Raw genomic sequence first — 23,759 nt, forward strand, 5'->3', positions numbered from 1 at the left:
GCTCTTTGAAGATTAACCTGGAATGCAAATAGGACATGCGATGGATGTTCTATCTTATTCAGTGTTTAGAATGCCTCCTGGTGTCTTACTTACTGCTACAGGTTTGTTATCCTTTCTCAACCAGTGTTTGAACCCCTCCCACTCTCACCCATTCATCACCCTGATAGTCCTGTCCAAAGACTATCAGGTAAAATACAATAATCAGTCAAAGCCAGATGGTGCCAGTGGCAAAAGCAAGCATTTCCCCTTACAGCGCCCACAATACATAAATAACTAATACCGTCACATTGACAATTTAATGAGTATAAATTTACCACAGCAGGAAAATCCTCCCCAAATATTTAAACAATTAAAATGTAAGAGAAGAAATAAATAAGCATTCTGTAGTGGTAGGCAGGGCCAAATTTTTCTTTCATTATTCTCAGCAAATCTACTGTATCACGTGTCTGAAACTGACAGATAGGCAGACATATACAGGATGCTACTGAGCAAGATTCAAGGACAGAAATCAAGAAAGATATGGAGGAAGGTGGAATGGAGGTATTAGCTATAGCACACTTTAGCTTACTGTTATTATTGCATCTGAGCAGAATATAAATTCATTCATTCATTCAAGAAATAGTTATTGAGCATCTAATAAGTGCCAGGCTCTGTACTAGGAGTCAGAAAATATCAGCAACTAAGAGTCAGGATGTTTACATGGCCCTGGGATGAGCTGATAACAATAAATGAATACCTTGGGTGGATACAAGGGCTAGAGAGTAAAATGAAAAGTATAAAAGGGTCCAGAAAGCGTGTATTGGGGTGGGTGCTGCTTTATATAGAGAGTGAGGAAAGAAAGTGTCCTTGATGAGATCTACACAGGTGAGATTCTAGCAGAGCCATAAGGAAGTCAGGAAGTGAGTCAAGAGAATAGGTGTGAACAAAGCATATCAGGCAGAAGGAACAGCAAGTGCAAAGTCCTGAGGCTCTTGCAGTAATCCAGGTGGAAAAATAGTAGCTTGGGGCTGATTTCTTAAGTATTGGGTTGCATCAGTCAAACTCTGGAGTGCAAGCAATAGAAACTAGACTACGTTGGGACAATATTAGAGCTGACATTATTAATGGGAAAGGCAGAGAACGCCACTTGAAAAACAGGCAAGAAGCAAGCTAAATCCAGGAAACACAGACAAGCCAAGACCACCGACTGGTTAGGACATCAGACTATGGGCACCAGAGCCACCAGATCCTGGATGCCCACACCACTGAGGATAATTTAGAATTGTCACTGCATGTTTCCATTTTTCCTTAAAGATTTGAAGTGTCTGAGTGATCTTGAAATGCTCTCTTTCCAGTTGCCAAAGTCTGAGGCAGGCTCAAATTTCTATTCCTATTTTATTGGCCATGTCTGTAAGATAGGCTAATTTTATCCCTGAGTTCTAGACTCTAAGAACCAATATATATTAATTAGCCTTAAAGAGCACTGAGAGTGCAGAGTGTACAAAATCTAAATCAGTGACATTAATAACTCATTTTTCAGTTAACCAATGAATGTTCATTAAACCTCAGACATGCATAGACATGCACACACATACACACATGCACACATGCACCCCAAATTCCAGAAACTGGCCCTTGATGAATTCCTACCAAAAGATTCTGAGACATAGGATTTATTTGATACAGATACAACACCATCATCAACAAAATCAACTATAATGAGCAGTAGCTGACATTAAGTGCTTATATATGCCAGGTGTAGTTTTCAGTATTTATATGAATTAACACACGTAATCCTTAAAAACACTTTAGAGTTCTGTAACTTAAGCATTAAAACTTGTGAATGTTCTCTTACTCATAAAACTCACCTTCCAGGCCTCCAAGGCAAGTTGGGTACTCATATCTAATGAGAAGAAGCACTAGTTTATTCCTATAATGGGAAGCTTCCCTGAGCAATGGAAAAATACAACTGAAATTTTTAAAATTATTTAGGAGCACTTTCTAGAACACAGACTTTAAAAGAGACACACCTAGGTCTATCAAATACACTTGAGGGTAAAGAGTGTTCCTTTTTAAAAAATTACTTCTTTATTTCCAGCATCTCACATAGTTTCTGGCTTAGTACATGATTCATAAATGTCTGCTGAATGAATGAATGACATCCATATAATATTTGAGGAAAATATTATCCCCCAAAATTCATCCTGATAAAGAAGACTAATTGAAAAATAAGATGAATGAGTCAAAAAGTGGACAAAAGAAAAATAACTTCGTCTTCATTTATAGAAGAATCCTGTCTATTGATGAGCCACATAAATGCTCACAACACAAATTTGGAATATTTAGGAATTTGTACATGTAGAAATTGAGAGCATGATCCTCTTTCATCCTCTGAAAGAAGTAGTACTGATATAGGAAGGAATTTCTGTTCAGCCCTTCCTGTGCTGAATGACCTCGATCACACAGCTTCCAACATCTGCACCCTGAAGGACTGGATATAGATCAGTGTTTCCAAAACTCTGTTCCTTAGGCTTTCTCAGAGAGATCTCAGAGGAAGGAGAGGGGTGCTGACCAGACAGATCTCTGAGCCACCAAACTCTGTTTAGCCACCATCAGCATCTTTATCTGTTTTACGTATTTGAGATTCTTATAAATATCTGGGACAAAAAGTTTCTGTGGCTAAAGAGAAATTAAATAAACAACTACATCAACTGTAAAAATCCCTTTTGTTCTACTAGTCAATGATAACCATCACCATCAGACATATAATGAAACTTCCCTGGGAGATAAATAAAAAGAGAGTAGGGCAAACTGCAGACCCAGAATGTGCAAATATTGTACAGTGCCTCGTGAAATCTAAAAGAGAACTCAGAAACAACACTGAAGTAGTGTCTAGGGAAACAGCAAAGGACAACACACAAATAAATAAATAAAGTGTATAAAATGCTCTCTCTCTTTCTCTGACTATGTATATGTGTGCATTTTATTTATGCAACATATACTCATATACACAAACAATATGGAGGAGGAGGAATTACTAGGGAGGTTACTATAGTGATTGCAGTATGGAAGCAGATGGGGAATGAGGAAATGTCTGAAATGATTTTATAAAGGTGATATTGCAACAGAATATTTGGAGGCAGAACACGGTTTGGCAGAATGGAGGAAAAGAAAATACTTTAGGTGGAGAAAATAGCACCACTTAATTGTAGGTGGTAATAAAACTTGTATATACAGAGTGCCTTGAAGGGTTCGCCATTATATCCTCTAGTCTTCTGGTACCAACAGAGGTACAAAGTCTATAGGTCAAATTGTAGACCTTCCACTGGAATCCAGAAACTCTCTTATCTCCAGTGTGGCTGAAATTTGGTTTAATCAGAACAACCCAGATTCACTGGTTATTCCTGGAGTATAATAAAATTATTGGCAACGGGGCGCCTGGATGTCTCAGTCGTTAAGCATCTGCTTTCAGCTCAGGTCATGATCCCAGAGTCCTGGATTCGAGTCCCACATCTGGCTCCCTGCTCAGTGGGAAGTTTGCTTCTCCACACCTCTGCTTGTGTTCCCTCTCTTGTTGTGTCTCTGTCTTTAAAAAAAAAAATTATTGGCAACTTAAAATCTATAGTGGCCTGACAATGCAGTGTCTCTGGGTATACATCAACTGAGAAGCTCAGAGCCTTGATGGGAAAATGGTTTTCCACCCTATTAAGGGCTCTGTTGAGAGAAAAGTCTATGCAAAATTCTGTGGAAAACAGAAACAAAAAATATATGGCTAGATTAGTGGGATGGAAAATGAATCCCCTTCTAGAAATGGTTCAAAGTGGCTCTACCTACGTGTGGTAGGTCTCTCAAAGATCCACCATATCCCACCAAAGCAAACTCTTCGAAGTTGAATACTTGCTTCTCTCATCTACTCACTCAGCAACCCAAACTACTCAAGCATCTTCTCCTCCCACATAATCACGAAAATAATAAAATGTACAACTGAGAAAAGTGACTCATTTTTTTTTCAGCTGAAGTCTGTTTCATCTTGCCTTCCTTATGTTCACCCATTCCCTAAGCAGGCAAATTATATTCTTTTGGTCCTTCCCAAATATGATTTTAGAGTGAGCAATTACCCCAACCTATAAATGAGATGTGTTACCAAAGTTTGTTTTGCAAGTTAGCAGCTTAAAACCTAGAATATCATTTCATGAAGAAATAAATTTGAAAAAGTGTTGAAGTTTTCCAGACCAAAGAAGTCTATTTAATCTCTATATTATTTAGCTTTGGTTTAAAGGGACCCCTTTGCCCCCTTTAAAGTGACCTTTGGTTTAAAAGGACCCCCCTTCCCTAGTAACCGTGGATCCCTGCATGGATCATTCTTCTCCCTTCTTAAAAAGGAGACAGACTAAACTGAAGAACATTTCTCGCTCTCCAGAATCCCAAGGGAGAGCCCATTCCTTTTCAGCTCCATTCCCCAGAAGAATATTTTTGTGTGTGAGAGACATAAGTTAGATGTTGATAACTCAATGATTACCTGGCCATTTGTTTCTTCCTTCCCCTGTAGGAAAATGGACTAGTATCTTTCCATTTGTTTACCAGTTTGGGGGATAAATACAACAACATCAGACATAGTGCATATATAGGGACCAGGAAAAAAAAATTAAACATGCATATTTTTTCTAACTAGGAATTTAAAAGAATGAAAAGAGACGGACAGTGTGTACATGTATATATAGATATTTAGGTCAGATCATTAACAAAGATGAAGATATGAAAACTCACCAAGATTCCTGTGGGAGCAATACCAGAAGACACCAGTTTTAGGCATCAGGAAAGGGCTGATATTTAGCACTAGGCTTAGGAGGCAGATTAATGGGTGAAAAAGACTATAGAAATATATTTTTAATGGCTATCTCAACCTTAGCCCAGATCATATGAAGTTCATAGCGTCAAGTATGGCTATCTTCCTGTCAATGTTGAAGTATCTCTCTACAAAATGGTGCCTGTTATTTGCTGAAGCAACCAGCTGGCACTACTTGGGTGAAATCCAAGTCTGTGTGGTATTAGTTCTGTGAGATATCTATTAGGTGCCCAATTATAAACCATGCCAGAGTGAGCAGGTTCCATGATTGATCAGTGGGAACTGGGAGACTTTTGCCTTAGATCTAACCAAATTTTGCTATCACATACTACTCACTAGACACTGATATTTGTCCCTTTGCATAGGCTCCATTTACTCAACTTTTATTCAATGGGAGTCTAATATGTGCAAAGCATTGAACTAGGGCTATCTGCACATAGGCAATAAATAAAACATGATTACTACCTTAAAGGAGTTCCTGGTATAGTAAAAGGGATACACATTCATGTAAATGAATATTTATAATAAAGTCTGTTGAAAGTTGTAGCAGAAATGTATACTAACACAATATGGCAGAAAGGTGAGGATCATCGTATCTGCCCAGAGGATGAGAGAGTCTCCACAAAGAAGAAAACCACTCCAGCCATGTTACGGAAATAAATTAGAAGTGTGTTATATAAAAAGAGAAAGGAAGACATTACAGGCAAAAGGAACAGTGTTTAGAAAGAAGGAAAAGATGAAACAATATGGCCTTAATCCATGAAATTATACAATTGAAATAGAGTGTAGATGTGAAGAGTGGTAGATTTTGAAGTTCAAAGAGATATGCAGGGACCAGAAATTTAACGTGTTTGTTTGTTTGTTTGTTTGTTTACATCAGATTGAGGGCAATCCTAAAAGAAAATAAAAGAAGTGAGGTGATCTGCTAGAAAGTTGACTTCCTGGATACCACTCAGATATATTTGTCACAGAAGACCTCTCAAGGAAAGGCCAGAGAAGGAACATTCCTGGTAGAGGGAGTAATCCATGCAAAAGCCTTGAAAAATTAATGTTGTGTGATGAGTTTTAAAAACGAAAAGTCTAGTAGACCAAGAATATATGTTATAAGCCTTGGTGATAGTGAGTTTGGTTTTGATTCTAAGTGGAATGGGAAGCTATCAGAAATGGTTGTTTTGGGGTGCCTGGATGGCTCAGGGGTTAAGCCTCTGCCTTCAGCTCAGGTCATGATCTTAGGGTCTTCGGATCGAGCGCCCCACATCAGGCTCTCTACTTGGGGGGGAGCCTGCTTCCCCCTCTCTCTCTGCCTGCTTATTATCTCCCTCTCTGTCAAATAAATAAATGAAATCTTTAAAAAAAAAATGGTTGGGGGCGCCTGGGTGGCTCAGTGAGTTAAGCCACTGCCTTCCACTCAGGTCATGATCTCAGGGTCCTGAGATCGAGCCCCGCATCAGGATCTCTGCTCTGCGGAGAGCCTGCTTCCTCCTCTCTCTCTGCCTGCCTCTCTGTCTGCATGTGATCTCTCTCTGTCAGATAAATAAATAAAATCTTTAAAAATATATAAATTTAAAAAAATTTTAAAAATGGTTGTTTTTTGGTTGGTTTGTTTTTTTATTGGTTTTCATTGTTTTTGGAGAGAGTATATGGGGGGTCAGGGCAGAGGGAGAGGAAATCTTTTTTTTTTTAATGATTTTATTTATTTATTCAACACAGAAAGAAAGGGAAGGGAGAGAACAAGCAAAAGTAGGGGGAGCAGCAGGCAGGGGAAGAGGCAGGCTCCCCACTGAGCAAAGAGCCTGAGGGCTCCATCCCAGGACCTTGAGATCAGGACCTAAGTGGAAGGCAGCCACTTAACTGACTGAGCCACCCAGGTGCCCTAAAGAGAGGATATCTTAAGCAGGCTCCACACCCAGCATGGAGCCAATGAGGGCTTGATCTCAAAACCTTGAGATCATGACCTGAGAAAAAATCAAGAGTCAGACACTTAACCGACTAAGCCACCCAGGCAGTCTAAAAGCCTGCTTCCTCCTCTCTCTCTGCCTGCCTCTCTGCCTACTTGTGATCTCTGTCAAAAATTAAAAAAAAAAAAAAAGCAACTTTAAAAGCTATCAAAGTTTTTAAGTGAGAGAGTCACATGATCTGATAGACTCTTTATAAAGGACCACTCTAGCTACTGAGGAGAGAACAATTGTAAGGGACTGAGGTTAAAAGGAAAGAGATTAGAAGGGAAAGCTATTGCATTTGAGTTTTTTGTTTGTTTGTTTTAAAGATTTTATTTACTTATTTTGCAAGAGAGAAAGAGAGAACCTGAGTTGGGGGGAGGAGCAGAGGGAGAAGCAAACTCCCTGCTGAGCAGGGATCCAGATACAGAACTCAATCCCAGGATCCCAGGATCATGACCCAAGCTGAAGGCAGATGCCCAACCAACTAAGCCACCAGGATCCCAAAGCTATTGCATTTGTCTCCATGAGAGATGAATGGGTTAGCAAAGACAGAGGAAATGGAGAAAAGTGGACAGAGCCAAGACATATTTTTGAGGTAGAGAGTGAGGGAAAGGAAGAATGAAAGGGGCTTTTTACTTATAAAAACTGGAAAAAATAGTGGCATCTAATGATAAAAGAGAGATGGGAGAAATGAATTAGGATTCTGTTTCCATTTAAATGACTGGATAAGAAAGAAGAGATTTGGGGACAAGAAATGATGACTGATCTTTAAGGTTTGTTGAAATTGGGGATCCTGTTGACTGTAAGGAAAAGATTTCTATGGGCCAATTAGATATAAAGCTCTAGACCCCATTAGGTAGGTTTGATTGAAAAGCCTAGAGAATTTGAGACCCACTAGTCCATGCAGGTGTTGTGGGTAGGAATTAGATTACTCATGGAGCTTCCGCTGAGAAAGAACATGCAGGAATAAGGACAAAAGCCTGGGTAACATCAACTTTTCAGTTAGTAGAGAAAGAGGAGCCAAGGGGGGCGGGGAGATAAAGAATATGCAACCAAAGGTGCAAGAGAGGAAAAATCAGCTAAAACAGGCATTATGGAAGCCAAGAAAGTAAAGATATTCAAGAGAGAAGACATTTTTCATGATTTCAGATGTCCCAGCAAGATCAGATAGTTCCACTTGTCTTTCCCAGAGTTTACTGAAACTTCTGTTCGTATTTTATACTGCCTCAGAGTCTAATGCAGAGCTATGGAAGAGGAGATATCAAGATGTCAATCAGTATGTGTTTCTTGAACTAGACACTGAATTTGATAACTTACCTTCAAAGAGTTTGTAACTAGTTGGGAGAAATCAGGTACATATAAATGCACATGGCCAATTCAGTGAAGCTCTGTTTAATGTGGAAGACAGGTGGTATATACTACTGAAGATCTAAGAGGGGAAGAAGTCACAGAGAACTGTGGTAGTCAGAAAGGCCATCAAAATGAGATAACTCTTGGTTCAGGACTCAGATTCAGTGGAACTGAAGTAGGCAGAAGGGAATGACAGTGAACAAAAGTATAGGCGAATGAATACTTAAAGTCATATTAAGTCAGGCTGGAACAGGATGCCAAAGCAGGGGATCAGCTTAGCTATAGAACATGTTATTTTGTAAGTTGGAAGGCCTTAGACACAACTTAATCTTATATTCTTGTTTTGTATTAAAGGAGATGACAATCGAGAAAGATTAAATTTGTTTAAATCCACAAGCCTAATCAATGGCAGAAGGAGTAGAAGGTAAGGCAAGAATAGGAGACTGGTTCCGGATTCTGAGTAGCCCTTAAAAACGATCATAAATAAATAAATTGGAATTGACTCTGTAAACAAAAAAATACACCGTTGACATTTTGGAAAAAATGGGGAGTGAAATATAAGATTAACCAAAGGTAGTGTGCAAAGTCAATGCCAAAAGCAAGGAATTTTGGTGACTCTCCAGCCTTTCTCACCTGAGGCTTCTCATGTGAACCACAAAACATAAATAAATGCCTTGAGTCATGATCTTCTCCATTCTCACAAGGATGTTGTATTTCTAGTACCCGTCTAGATGCATAGGAAAGAGGTTAATTCATTATGTATAATCATGGGCCTTAGATCTTGGTTGTCTTTTAGATTGCTGGCTGAAAAAGGCTGGCAGAAGAAGGAAAGGACAGATGTGAAAGATACCGCAAGTAGAATTTGGTAGCTGATATTTTGGCTTTTGTGAGGGAAGGAAGATTAATCAGTTATTCCCAGGTTATGAGCTGGGAAACTGGGAATGTGCTGTTATCTCTCAAAGACATTATCAAGAGTAGAGGGGTCAGAGCTCTAATCTAGGGAGAAGATGATTAATTTAACATGAGAATTTCTGAGGCACTAAAAAAGAATAAAAAGAAAAAAAATTTTCTAGTATCTGAAAATCTTGATTAAAAGAAAATTAAATTTTCTATTGGTTTTCCTATGGTTCTTATACTTTGGTTCTTTATGGATGGATTTTTACAATATACCCAAAGTTCCATCGAACAATATTGATAAAATATATTTAATAAGTTTCAGTTTGTTCATGAGCCAGTTTCCAATGTTACTAATGATAACATAGAATTGGAGAGGCTTGCAGAAAAACCATAAGTATTGAAAGATATAGTCTTGCATTAAATAGGACAATACCTCTGATGACAAAATTGGCATTTGTAAGTCAAGAATCAAGTTTTGGGTGCCTGGGTGGCTCAGTTGTTAAGCATCTGCCTTGGGCTCAGGTCATGATCCCAGGGTCCGGGGATCAAGCCCAGTGTCGGGCTCCCTGCTTAGCGGAGACCCTGCTTCTCCCTCTCCTTCTGCTCCTCCCCCTGCACATGGTCTGGCTCTCTCTTGCTCGCTCTCTCTCAAATAAATTAAATCTTAAAAAAAAAAAAAAAAAAGTAGGAGAAAAGAATCAATAGTTTCTTCCCACATAAGTGAGGATAAACCTGAATTTGGTCCTTAATGTGCTTGAACATACTTAAGTATACTAATGCCCAAACTTCCTAGATTCTTTCCTGAAGACACATGTTCTTGGTCTTACTGTGGGCTTATTGCATCTTCCAGCTGAAGTTCAGAAGCCATCTGAAGTCGGAGCCATCTGTGGTCATTAAAGTTCCCATGACAGTTTTTACTAAAGGGTTATGGCCCAGTTCCAAACTGAGTAATTCTGTTTTATAGCTCCTCCTCCCTTTTCAATTATAGTAATCTTCATTTCCTCCTCTATCCTGGTTTCACCCCAGAGGTGTAAGGCATGAACTTCAAGATGGAAGAAAGAATATGCAAGAAACTAAGTCTTCATGTTTTCTATACAGCTCTCAGTATGGAGCACAAATCTGGCTGAGTTATCAAACGCTATCACCCCAGTGTCTTTCAATCAAAGGCAATCAAACCATGAGGAACACTGAATTTATATTAGCATGAAAGACTTATTCAAATGAATACTAAATACCAACCTGATTTCTCCAGAGTAGCTTTCCCAAGTGATCTGAGTAAACAAGTCCTTGAAAGGCAAGGTGAAGGGAAGATCGCAAAAGGTACTCTTCAGAACAAAATACCTTTGAACAAACCAAACCCCCACGTCGGATCCGACTAAAGAAAAAGCGACTTTTTTTTTTTAAATGAGATGATATCATGCTCTCCTTCCTTTTGAAAATCTCAGAAGTTTTTAGAAACAATCCAATAAAACTTTGGAAGAAAAAATTCTCCAAATGCCTGGGTAAAGACGAAATGGGGAAGTTGATGATGGGTCACTTATAAAGTCTCACAATTACTTTACATTTCTCAAATAAAATTACACCTTGTTAAAAGTGATTTTATTAAAGAGAAAGGACCTTCCATGCATTGTCCACCAAATCATACCCAATGCCTATTACCCTTCCTCCACTAGAACCCTACATGTGAGTGTCTGGATAGCCAAATCGTGCAGCCCTCAATAGGACATGTACCTAGAAATTTAACTGCAAGTTGATTATTAGAAATTGAGAATTTTATTTTTAAAGAAATCCTGTTTTGATTGGCGGGGTGGGGAGGTAAATAATGGAGACAATTGCCTCTACTGGAGTTTCGATGGAACTGTGGAAGGCATCTTTGGAATAGCTGTTGGGAACCTGGTTTGGTAATTAGATTTTACTTCTCATCTTATACCTCAAGCAGGTAAGTTGGTTTCTGAACCAAAACAAAGACTGAGAAGAGAATTTGCATTCTAACAGCTCCTACTCTAGGCCAGTTCCTAGACCAGTTGTGCTACTGGATTCTGAATCCATTTAGATTTAGATTCTGAAACAGCCCATTTTTGCTTAACCTTTGGAGATCATTTAATTAATTTATTTTTTATTTTCCTCATCTAGTTCTTTTATATGGTCATTAATGGAACGATCTTAGGGTCTTTCAAATTCTCATTTAAAAATAACATTTTCTGAATAGTTATTGGAACTGAGATTATAAATAATGGATGTAAGGCTAATTACCAAAATTCTACATTTAGAGCAAACTGGTGCATATGGAGACAACAGCTCAATATTTTAGAAAGTGCCAATTTGCTAAAAATAGATAAATATGATGATTATTGCTGGAATTAATTCAAGGACATTCAAAATGAGATGACTAATATCAAGGGGTAGCATTTCTCTGATATAAATCCAAGGGAGATGTTTTACACCCATTATTGCCCATCCTTTTGCAGAAATGGATCCCAAAAACTAAAAAATAAAAACTAGAGCAAAGCTACCCTATATGAAATTAGCAAGATTACATTGTAACTAGTATTCCTCTTAGACAGATAGTACCTGCCAGAGTTCAGTTCCAAGAAGACCTTGAAAACCCAGCGCTTATCAATTCCAGCTGTGAAGATTTGTCCTAACCTTTCTTTTTTATGGGATCAGTTGTCTGTGTGATGACTGCTTCCTTTTTGAATCATCAGGGTGATAACCCTACCAATAATAGGAATACGCAATACAGGAAAAATTAAAAGCAACCAATGGGAAAAATTAGTGTCTACCACATCTGAGGTAAGTGCCTCCTGATCTGGTTAGCTACCCTGGTTAGCACAGGAGACTCCTTCTCAGCCAATTTACTCTCTTACTAAATTCACAAGTGTGGGCATCCAGAAATTGTGTCTGGAGTGTGACTTGGCCCTTCTGCCCATCAGAGATCATTGGTCTATTGGTAACTAGCTGATCCAAGAAGAACCAATCAGATTCATTCATTCTAGTTCTTTCTCTGTATCCTCTCTCTCTTTGAATATGAACAGATCACACATACACACACACACACTCACTCACACACATATATTTATCTGTCACTTAGAATTTTGAATTGTGAGATACAAAAGCTAAGGTTATTAGTAACTGAGTCTTTTAAATTCAGGTCTCCAGAAATAGAGTCTATGAATTCCTCTCTTGAGGTTCCCACTTTGACTCTGGTTTCTATAAGCTTGGCTATTCAACTTCTTAATTTTGTGTGATATCTAGTTTCCCTTTGAGAGGTTCCTTTTATAGATTTAAAGTTGGTTTCCATTACTTATACCCCATCAAAATACACATAAATAATAGAAGTGTGTGTGTGTGTGTGTGTGTAGAGAGAGAGAGAAAAAGAGAAACAGAGAGACAGACTGAGAGACAGAGACAGAGAGAGAGAAGTGGTGAGAGTGAGGGATTAAGGAGTGATACTGACCCTTAATAAACTCTAAACATAATCAAATATATGATTGTGGGGACACCTGGGTGGCTCAGTTGGTTGGACGACTGCCTTTGGCTCAGGTCATGATCCCAGAGACCCGGGATGGAGTCCGGCATCAGGCTCCCAGCTCCATGGGGAGTCTGCTTCTTCCTCTGACCTTCTCCTTGCTCATGCTCTCTCTCATTGTCTCTCTCTCTCAAATAAATAAACAAAATCTTTAAAAAAAATATATGATTGTTTTCTCTGGACACCAGCTTATTTTGAAATTTCTAGTTAATATGCCTTTCTATTAAATTCTATATAAGCCTGATTATGAAAGATTTTCCAAAAGAAACATGATATTAATTTCCCTATGTTAGACTTTTACTTCTAGGATAAACAGAATCTCCTGGACAAGCTTGATCCAGTTACTACACTTTAAAATATTTTCAAATATTATCCATATATTAAAAATTAAATTATTTAGGTTGCAAAATTCTACTGTCTATATGAGACTTTGATAAATTTGTTTTTATTAAATTGGTATTTATGTCTATCAATCAGGGACACAGGAGAACTGAAATGTCCTTTGTAGAGATCCTGAGAGTTTAGAAGATTATGTATGGCATTAGAGTTGGGTTGGAAAAGGTTCAGGATAGCGTATCGCTTCTTCTGATCAAGGTTAACTCCTGATGCATCGAGGAACCTTTAAATTGTATCAAAATGATGCTCAGGTGATAATCTTTGAATGCTGCTTTCCACCAATCAGGGTTCATCCCCATTGTCAGTCGCTCCCACAGGCCCCACATTCCTATTCTTCTGCCTGACTGGGCCCTCATGTGATGAATGTGAGCACAGCATGCCTGGTAATCTGAGTGCTGAGAACCTGGTTTAGAAGTGAGGTGGGGGTGGGGATGGGGATGGGGGAGAAGCAGCCAGTTCAGCTAATGCAGAAGAGAAGAAATCTAAATGGAAGGAAAGACTTAAACAGAAAAAGATAAAAAGAAAAATAGTGGAGATTTCTAAATGCATTTGAGCTGACCCTTGGAGTTGAATGACAGTTTGAACATTGGCTTATTTAAATTCTGCCACTAAAGTCTCTCAAGGAAATGATAAAGCTATACCATGCTCCCATCCATTAGCTTGGTTACTATTTATTCTGTAGAGAATAAGGAGAGGTGGGAATGTGAATATATATATAAAATACACATATTTATGTGTATTTTATACAGAAAGCAAGGGTACTTCTTTACATAGAACCATGAACACTTTGGGTTTCAGTATGTGGAATTCCTCAGTCAATAATATCTTACACTTGAGAAACACATTGTTTGCAAAACACTTTTTTTTTTTTTCACTTTATTTGAAACTTACACCAACCTAGTAAAAGGCAAGTCAAAATATGGAGTGTTCTTTTTATGGATGGATAAACTGAGGCTCAGAAAGATTAAGTTACTTACCCAAGGTCACACGACAAGCAATTGGCAGAGCCAGGTCTAGAACTCTGGGGAAGGGTTTATCTCACTACAAAGACATGAAACAGGACATTAAACAAAGAACATCTAAAAGAATAAGATCTGTAAATAATTAAGGATAGGAAATCTGGAGGGTCACACTCCCGTACTATAACCAGAACTCTCTGCAAGTGTGGCACTCTGATCTCAGCAGACAGGAAAGGGAATTCTAACTTTGACCACAACCATCTTGTAAGGAGGTCCAATCGAATTGAGCATGCATTTACACAAAGCCAGCTTTGAATAAGCTCACAGGAATAGTCTGCTCCAAAACATCTTCCCGAATGGCCCATTATCCATTATGATGATCTCTCCCTTCCTACTTTTTTTTTTTAAGATTTTATTTAATTTTTTATTTTAGAGAGAGAGAGAAAAAAAGAGAGAGAGCACAAACGAGCAGGGGCAAGGGCAGAGGGAGAAAGAAAGAAGCAAACTCCCTGATGAGTGGGAAGCCCTAACCTGGGCTCAGTCTCAGGACCCTGTGATCATGACCTGAGCTGAAACCAAGCGTCGGAAGTTCAATCAGCTGAGCCACCCAGGGGCCCCTTCTCCTTTCCTACTTTTATTCCTTCAGTGAACATTTTTTATTGAGAAGCTACTATGTGCTAGACATAGCTTAAAGTATCAATTTTGTCTAAAACACCTCTTTGGAAAGTTGGAAGGAGCCCCCCCTTTTTTTTAAGTTCTCTTTTCATAGCCTCATGCCTCAAACACTAGCATAGGCTGGTCTTACATAATCAGAAAATTCTCCCTGGTCCTGAGAAGGGAAAAAAAGAAAAACTCAAAGAAAGAGATTGAAAGAGATTGAGAACGATGAGCAAGATATGGAATAAAGGTGTGGAGATGAGAAAACATTACCCAACTTTAGTGGTTGAAGACAAACTTAACCTATAAACCATTTTGTCTTACTGCTCTTCTCAAGGCCACGCCAACTCAGTCAGAGAAAATAGACCACGTAGAGTCTGGCAAAGAGCATTTTCATGGAGAGCTGTGGTTGCAATTTGCCCTATGTTAACCACAATAGGCCTATTTCAGAATCCAAATCCCTTCAGTCCATTCAAATGTAAGAAAGATAAAGTTGATCTGATTCTCATTCATGTAACAGACATTTGAGGGGCTACTTACCATTCAACCTCCTTTTACCTCTATGAGAGATTTCCCTTTGTGGAATAGAGTAATTGGATGCTTCAGTGGGAAGGAAAGAAACCCAAGTGAAGGTGAAATTGATTCTTGAGCACAGACCCTGAGGCACAAGCCAACACTTCATGTATTTTTGGAAGTTTGTGTATCAGTGAGGTAAATCAAGTAAGTACCAAGAGATTGAGTTAAATTCTATTTGGAAGGGTTGTGGAGCAAAGCATCACGTGTAAGCACTGTGGGAGTCTTAAAGGAAGGGCAGCAGAAGTCCAAGACTTGTAACCATGTGTCTAACCTGGAACTCTGCTAACCTCAGAGGGTGAACTAGTTTGCCGGGTTGCTGGGGGAGGAGGACACTGAAGGGAGGTTTCCAGGTAGCACCAGTTACAGTAGTTTGGAGAACCACAATATAAATGGGCTCATTTTGTGAATGAATGGGCTTTCATTAAAAACTGATGATTGTCATATTTATATGTTAATAAGAATCAGTGACGATTAGCTTCATCTCAAAATTTGATGCCAATAGTTTGAACAAAAATCTACTAGTGGTTGCCTGCATTTAGATACTCCATAATTTATGGGAAGTTTGTCAACCTGGCTGTGTATTTATTTAGGAAACATATTATCCACGGATAAAGCCAGTTACCATATGTGCCGAACATTGTGATAGGCCTGAAAGGAGAGAAAAAATTAAGATTCCACCCAAGCAGCTCACAGTAGAGATACTAGTTTACCCAAAAAAGGGCTATATAAATATGTAGTATAACAACTGATTTACTAGTGATGCTACAAAATAGAGCGTGGTCGCAAAGAAAGTGGAACTTAACTTAGGGAGGTAAAGAACAGCTTCAAAGAGCTAATGCTGACAGAAGGAATGGGAGTTTTCCAGCCAGAGAGGGAAGTGTCATGTGGGCAGAGTATACAGTATGAGCAAAAGCAACAAGGCCTGAAATACAAATGTGGTATCATCAGGTTGGAGGAGCAGGTATTTGAAGATGGGACTGGAAAAGTAGGTAAGACTAGATCATGTCATCAATGGCAAAAACTTTGTATTTTAGCTTACAGTTAATAGGGGACTACTGTGGATGTTAACAAGGAAAATAATACGACCAGATTTGCATTAGGTAAAGATAAGTGTAGTGTTCTGTGCAAGGAGAATTGGAGAGCAAGGTGGAGATAGGAAGTCCAAGCAAGAAGCTACTGCCTTGGTCCAGATGAGAGGTAACAAAAGTCGGAACCAGGTTATTTGTGATGGAGTTGAAAGCAGAGGATGGATTCAAAAGCTTTTTTTTTTTTTAACCTAGACTGAAAAAGTTTAGTATCTAGGTGTGAGGAAGGAAAGCAAGGACTTCCTTTAGATTACTCCCAGGTCCCTAGAGCTTGGAAGTTGGATAGGTGGTGTTATAGTATAAGGGTTGGAATTGGAGGAAGACTAAACGGTACCACACAAAAGACACTGAGTCTGGTTTTGTACCTAAGGAGTTCAGTGTCTCTGAAGTACCTAGACCTAGTGATATCCATGGATCAGCCACCAAGGAAAGATACCTAGTCTACAGGTTGGGGAATCACCCTGGTGGTTAAAACTTTCAACATGGAGGAGACCACCTAGAATTAATGTGTCGAATGAGAAAAGAAGAGGCTCAAGATCATTAACGAGAGAAAATTGATATTTGAGAGGAAGAGAGAGAAAAAGTCAGCAAGGGAGACTGAGAAAAGCTTATCTGAGAGGGAGGAGACCCAAGGCAGCTCTCCTGGGAGCCAAGGGAAGAATTTCAGGAAGAGGAACGGACCACAACACAAAATGCCAAACAGATATCAAGTAAGATGGAAACCAGTCACTGGAGGTGGTGTCTTTTTTAGAATATGAGAACAGAAGCGTCATTAAAGTAAATGCAAAAGTGAAGGAGAAGTGCTACGGAGAAGGAAACACCCCTGAGCAGAAGGAACAGCTCACAGACGGGAGGCGCGCACCTGTCCTGACAAACAGGTAATCCCAAGCCGAGACTCCTATCGCACAACTCGGAGAGAAAATTTTCTTACATTTGTATTGATTTTTGTCTTCATATGAATTTTGTTTGATTCCTACCAAAGCCCTTTAGGGTCAGCAAGGTGGGGTTTTTGTTTGGTTGGTTGTTTTGTTTGTTTGTTTTGTTTTTCAGTCTTCATCTTATAGGAGGAAACTGAAGCCCAGTATTATGTGATTCATTCAAGATCGCAGAATGAATAAGTAGCATGACCTGAGGACTCTCAGCACAGTGCTCTTCCCAGCACCTCAGAGAATGTTAAGCAGACTTCAATACAGTGGTGCAGAGGCAATCCAAATGCACTTCAGAAATTCTGAAGGCAGAGCTGCCCACAGTCACTTTCTTGATTGATAACAGATATGCTCGGGTGCCGGAATGCCTCTGTGATAGCTAACAGATTAATTAATTAACTAATTAGATGCTGTATCTTCTCTGGAGATGACCTGCATATGCACATTCTCTGAAATGTTCCTTTCATATCAGAGGATGATTTTAGACTTGTCTTACTCTATCAATGAGAAATAGGGGGCCATTTGGTTAATCTATATGCACGCCTGTTGACTGGAAGACACCCCCGCCTTCTTTATGGGGTCAGGTAAAACTCAAGTATGTGGACTACTCAACCCCAGGCAATCACTGACAATTTCACCATGGTGGAGGCAAAGGAGACCCAGGCTACTCTCCCTCTCAGTGAACTGGAGCTCAGCCCTTTGGTCTAAAACATGAAAGGAGGTTTCTGTAGTTTTGCCAACTCAGCAAGAGAGAAAATTAACCCTACATTTTCTTATCCCCTTTGCCTCAGCCTGGGTGTTGGGGGTGGGGGGTGGGGGGGCGGTTGCACACTGACAGCCGGAGGGAGCTGGGCTCATTGTGTATGCACCCTGGCATGGTTTAGAAGGAATTACAGTCACCAGATATGAACTCATTTCTAGATTTACCATGAATTTTCTAAGGTTCTCTGCAAGTCCAGATAATTTGGCAGGGAAAAAAAAAAAAAAAAAGCCCTTAAGTGATTTTTTTCTTCTGTTTAAATTTGGAAATGTGTCATAGAAATCACCATTTAAAAAAAAAATACAGTTTCAATTATATTAAGTAGAATGCCTCCATTTAATTAATTCACTTAGTCCCTGGGTGACACTGGGTGTGGCTCAGGGAGATTTAGGAGGAATCCGATTTATCACTAGGAGGAATCATCTGCACCGGGCAGCAAGGCGGCATCCTTCCACACCTTTCCAGCACCGCAAGGGAAACGGCGCAGTGAGGCTGGAATTCCAAACCACAGATCACAATCTCTCAGATGAGAATTATTTGTTTTATGAGGAAAAAAGCAGATGTTGGTGGGGTTGAGAAGTGGGGGATGAAGGGGCTCCTCGCTTGCACTGCTATTCTTTACACTTGGATTACAATTTAAAATCCTTATCTTTAAACAAAGGAAACACCTCAGTGTTCTGGCTTTGTGGACACAGATCACATCTTGCAAGTTTTTCATCATCTGCAATACGCATGGTAATTAAGCTATTTAAAGTTAGCCCCAAGATATTTGAAAATCAGAAACCAGTACAATCTCAGGGATTCTTTTATTTTATTTCCCCTTTGCCCACTCTTTTACCATGTTCTCATCGCCACCCCACTTGCATTCTCTTCTTCCTGCTATAATAATCCATAGTGGTAATTAATGGCTAATAAAGATCATTAACGCTTTCTTCTCACCCACTGGCCATGTATTACCACTCAGAAATCCAAGCAAGACTGCTTCTTTATGCCGCTCAAGTGGAAGAGGAAGGAAGTGCAGTCCCTCCAGCCCCCTCCCACGTCTCTGCTGGATTTCATGGGTGTGGCAGAGTTTAGACCTTTGCAGGTTTTTGCCCTTGTTTTATTCCCTGCTAAGGACTAGGATGATGAATAGATGGCAGAAGGATAAACACAACCGGGTTCTGCCCTGAACGATAGTGGATCATTTCACCCACAAGCAGGAAACCTGTGTGAGACTTAAGTACTCACACTATATAAATGCCAGTCGGTGTAGTGTGGAGCCCACGCCCTGAACACACCATTTCCTTCTGTCTGATTTAATGCTATCCTAAATCCTGACTTACGTGAATGAGACACAGGAGTACTCAATAGGGCACATGGCCATTTCACACAGAAGTACACATGTATCAAATGCATGGGCAAATATGATAATTTCCATACCTTTCATTTAGTTCTCTTGACTATGATTTATGCTAAACCACATGCGGGCATGTGGGATCTGTGCAGACTACATGCATGACTGTTGTACATGAAGTATGCGAATGCTATGCACATTCACGTGTGAATTGCTACAACTCCCTAAGCACACAATTTCAGCTGTATCACTTTGCACATCACCGTGAACGCTTGGGGCTGTTAGTGAGATAGAACCCAAGCGAAGGTAGCTGTCCCCCTTTTGGGGAAGGGAATTCTTTTAGCTTCAATTACCTTTCTAAAATTATGCTTGGTTTCTTTTGTTGGAGGGGGTGTGTGTATACTTATATGTGTCTACATGGGGTGGCAAAAAGTTGTAAACCGGCATAGTTTTCTACCCCAAATTAAGCCTTTTTTAATGAATAGCATTGGCTTCCTTAGGGCTCCGCCTTCCTAAATTTTATTTCCTTGGCTCACCAGTGGGGTAACCTCAGAACGTTTCCTTGACAGTGTGCTTAACCCAGCCACCTGTGTCCATTGCATTCATGGATTAGAATGGAGGAAGACAAGGAAAGAAAATGTCCTGGTTTGAGAAATAAGCCCGTGGAAGCATCAATCTCTGGAACCCTACAGCAGTTTAGGGAAGTGGTACACGTAAAACCCACATGCTTTTTTTCAAACACCCCCTACACACACCACACACAAAACCCTGGGGTGTCTGCTGCTTTGAAAATTTTATTTATTTGTTTGTTTGTTTGTTTGTTTTAACTGTTTTTTTTTTTTTTTCTCATGCCTCTCCATCCCTTCCATCCACTTCTCTGGTACTCTGCTTCTGCTTCCCTTCCCCTTCCTCTCCTTTTTCATCTCATCACCACCCACCCCTCCTTCCAGGGCGATGGCTAAATGTGCAAAGCTGGCAGGCTGTTTCTTCTGCACTCCCCTCCACCCCCTTCGGATTCAGCGAATGTATTACAAATTGCCCAATATCCAATACCTGCACAGGAATAATGCCCAAATCCTATCTTTTGCACCCCACCCCTAAGGCAATCAATCTGCAAAGGGCTTTTTTCGACCAAGACCTGCCTCCCCTCCCACGAGTATGCACACACACGCGCACATACACTCACCCACATCTCACACCCATTTTTCTCTTTAACCTTCGCCAAAATCACTCAAACATGTTCCAATAAATGTTTGAAAGCTTCCTTTGGAGAATGCCAGGGCACTGTCGGTTGCTGCAGAATACTGAACTCGTCATTCCTCCCCACCCTCAGCCCAATCAAGTTTCTAAAATGTCTTTCAAGAAATAAGTGAGCAATTTGAAATAGAAGAGAAACCTGGGTAGTGGGGGAGGGAGAGAGGGACGCGGATTCTCGGTAAGCTTGTATGTGTCCCTCTTCTGATGAAAATGAGTCACCATGCTTATTATCCAAAATGTTAGCCCATCTCCGGTCACTGACAATCCCCGGAAAGGTGCAAGGGTAGGGAGAAGGGAAAAGACCTGATCTCCAACAGGTAACACTCGGCTCGTTTTTCCCGTCCCATCGGAACCCAAAGCTCCTAGGGGCGTGGTCCACCCTCTCCTCCGACCAGCTGGTGCACAATCGGCTACGATCTTGGGAAGGGGATTCTCCCCCTCCACACGGCCAGTTTCTCCCCCAGCCCCAGTAGTCTTTAGAATCTCCTTTAAAAAAAAAAAAAAAATCTTCCAAATCACAGTTTCATTCATTCATTGAAAAATAAATAAATAAATCCTCACATGTTTTTCCATTAATACCTGCGCCCATTTAAAGCTCATGCATGTACGAAATAAGGCTTCTTCCGCAGCACATGTGAGAAAATTGTACGACAGAACAAGCAACACTCATTACTGAATAGGATTCCTTCGACCCCGCTTTTTGCAAAGAATTTAAAGGATTGCCTCCCCATCTTGTAGGTAGAGTCCACATCTTTTCCCCACACCCCTTTCTGTACCCACACCCGCAAAACCAGACAGCTAAAACGCTAAGCATTCACTAAGAACCCCCCAAATCTTATTTCTAGCCAAACAGGCATATATTTTTTTTCCTAACCTCACCCTAGTTAGTAGCAGCGTTCCCCAACCAGAGCATGAAAGACAGAATGGAATAAAAGCTGGGATGCAACCATCAGTTACCATATGCTAAGGAAACGCGAGCACCATGGGCAGAGCAGAAGCAGTTAAAATATATATATTTTTTTTCTGCCTTTACAGGGAAATATTGTCGTCTGGTAATTTCACAACAGCAAGAAGTAAAAATCTTTAGCTCTACCTGTTTGGTTCTTCTCATACAGCACAGCATGGTTGTATCGTCCCTTGCCTTCTTCCTGCCTTCTCTCCTTCCTCCTCTCTCTTTCTTATTCCCCCCCTCTCCACCTCTTTTCTGCTCGCTTGCTCACTCGCTCTCTCGCGCTAGCGCGCTCTCCCTCTCCCTCCCTCCCTCTCTCTCTCTCTCCCTCACACACACCAGGGCAGTTAGCAGCAACTGTAAGGTCCACAGCTACTGCTCATCGCACATGCTCGCTGGCTCTCGCTCCCTCTCCCTCTCTCGGGCTCTCTCCTCTTCTCTCTCTACCCCTCTTTTCTCCCCCTTTGACCCCCGTCTGTCTTTTTCTTCCCTTTCTCTTTCTCAGAATTGTTCACTAGCTTTCAATGACTAATCATTTCCCCAGCCCCCACCCCTATTCTAAACAGTCACCCCCTCCCAGTCCCCTGCCAGCCTCATGAATATTTAAACATCTCCAATCTGGACCCAATTACCCACCGACTTTCCCACTGCATTGAGAGGATGGTGGGGTGGGGGTAGAGACGGATATTCCAGCCAGTTCAGGAGATTGGATGGAATGTGTTTTAGGGAAGAGGGGCTTGAGGAAAGCTTGTATTTCTTTACTAACTCTTCTCTTTTCCGATAATATAAGAGCAAAGGACACCGTTGTCAGACTTGTACCAATATAAGTGATATTTGCTATTTAGATTTTATGTGCATTTAATAATTGTGAGGGTTACGTTGTCTCAAAAAAATGAAGTAATATGTAAATAGACACTTATGTATACTGTTCTCAGTCTTCATATAATCTAAAACACATATATATAAGCTTAAATATACACAAAAACCATATCTCATATATGCTCAAATATCCTTGAGAAATCCACATGAATATGTAGCATTTTAAACATTTGAAGCACGTAAGGTAAGAAAATGATAACTAATGTTTAGGAATCAGCATTCATATCTAAAATCACATGGTGGTTTTTAATGCACTCACACCTGTTTGAAAATTGGGGTTTCTTCTAATTTTACTTAAAAAGTGGAACACATTTGAAAAATAAGTCTGTGATACTAATGGCACCCAAAATGATATTTTATAGTTTGGGCAAGAAGAATAAAAGTAGGGGCGCCTGGGTGGCTCAGTTGGTTAAGCCTCTGTCTTCAGCTCAGGTCATGAGTCCAGGGGCCTGGGATAGCCCCATGTCTTCAGGTTCCCTGTTCACTGGAAAGTCTGCTTCTTCCTCTCCCTCTGCTACTCCCCCTTGGCTTGTGTTCTGTCTCTCCCTTTCTTTCTCTCTCTCAAATAGATAAATAAAATCCTTAAAACGTTTAAAAACTTAATTGTTACAAGAAGAAACCATATAACGTGATGTCTATGTCTTCAATTCCTTCTGTGCTCTTTCATAATTTGAGTAAAGGAAAATATTTTAAGAAAAAGTGTATGTAAAATGATTTTTAGATGTGTGGTACTGTGTGATCTTGAGAATATTAATGACCCTCTCTGACCTAATTTTCTAATCTGTCAAATAGGGATTATAATGCCAACAAGGCATTATAAGGACCAAGTAATATAATGTATGTAAAGCATATATTAGAATGGAGCCATTCTTAACTTCATACTAGCTTTACCTCAGAGACTGTACTTTTCTGAAATTTTGATGGCATTTTAAAGTAAATATCTCAAAGAACTTACCAAACTATTTCTTGTTGTCCTTTAGTGACAGGAAACATCCCCAATTAAACACCTCACATTCTTTCCAGTCTCTCCTAGACACAAGCCTAGTTAATAGGTGTCAACCAGACAGCTTATTATCACACATATTATCAGGATCACTGAGCTTAATAGGTGCTTAATACATTTTAACAAAATTTAAGGTACATCTTTCTCAGAATGGACTATCTCAGGGAGACACCCAAGGGATGATGGTTATACATTAACCCCAGAGGTTTTTCTGAGCATGACCTGCTTCAAATCCTTCCTTACTTGTTCTTTTACTCCCATTTACTTCTTGATTTTCATATTTTATGCTAGGAAACAGAGTTAAACTCTGAGTTTAATATTTTTTTTGATGTTATAATGAGTCTAGTCAGAGTCTGCTTTCAAAAACAACCTTCTTTGCTTGGAAGTGGTAGAGGAGGACAAAGAATGGGTAAGAACCAGCTCCATCAGAGACAG

At 39.9% G+C, this 23,759-nt stretch overlaps 1 protein-coding gene across 1 annotated transcript in view; it reads right to left on the reverse strand.

Annotated features, from left to right (window-relative positions):
* The window catches only part of GAP43 (growth associated protein 43), a 101,815-nt gene extending 80,080 nt beyond the window's left edge, over positions 1 to 21,735 (reverse strand). Inside the window, exon 1 of the mRNA XM_059388115.1 lies at positions 21,587 to 21,735. Within this exon, the coding sequence (XP_059244098.1) occupies positions 21,587 to 21,616 (30 nt within the window). The 5' untranslated portion in view covers positions 21,617 to 21,735. The remainder of the gene's footprint in view (positions 1 to 21,586) is intronic.
* Positions 21,736 to 23,759: the final 2,024 nt, after the last annotated feature.

This window comes from Mustela nigripes, chromosome 2, assembly GCF_022355385.1.
Source record: "Mustela nigripes isolate SB6536 chromosome 2, MUSNIG.SB6536, whole genome shotgun sequence".
In the NCBI taxonomy this organism is placed as follows: Eukaryota; Metazoa; Chordata; class Mammalia; order Carnivora; family Mustelidae; genus Mustela; species Mustela nigripes.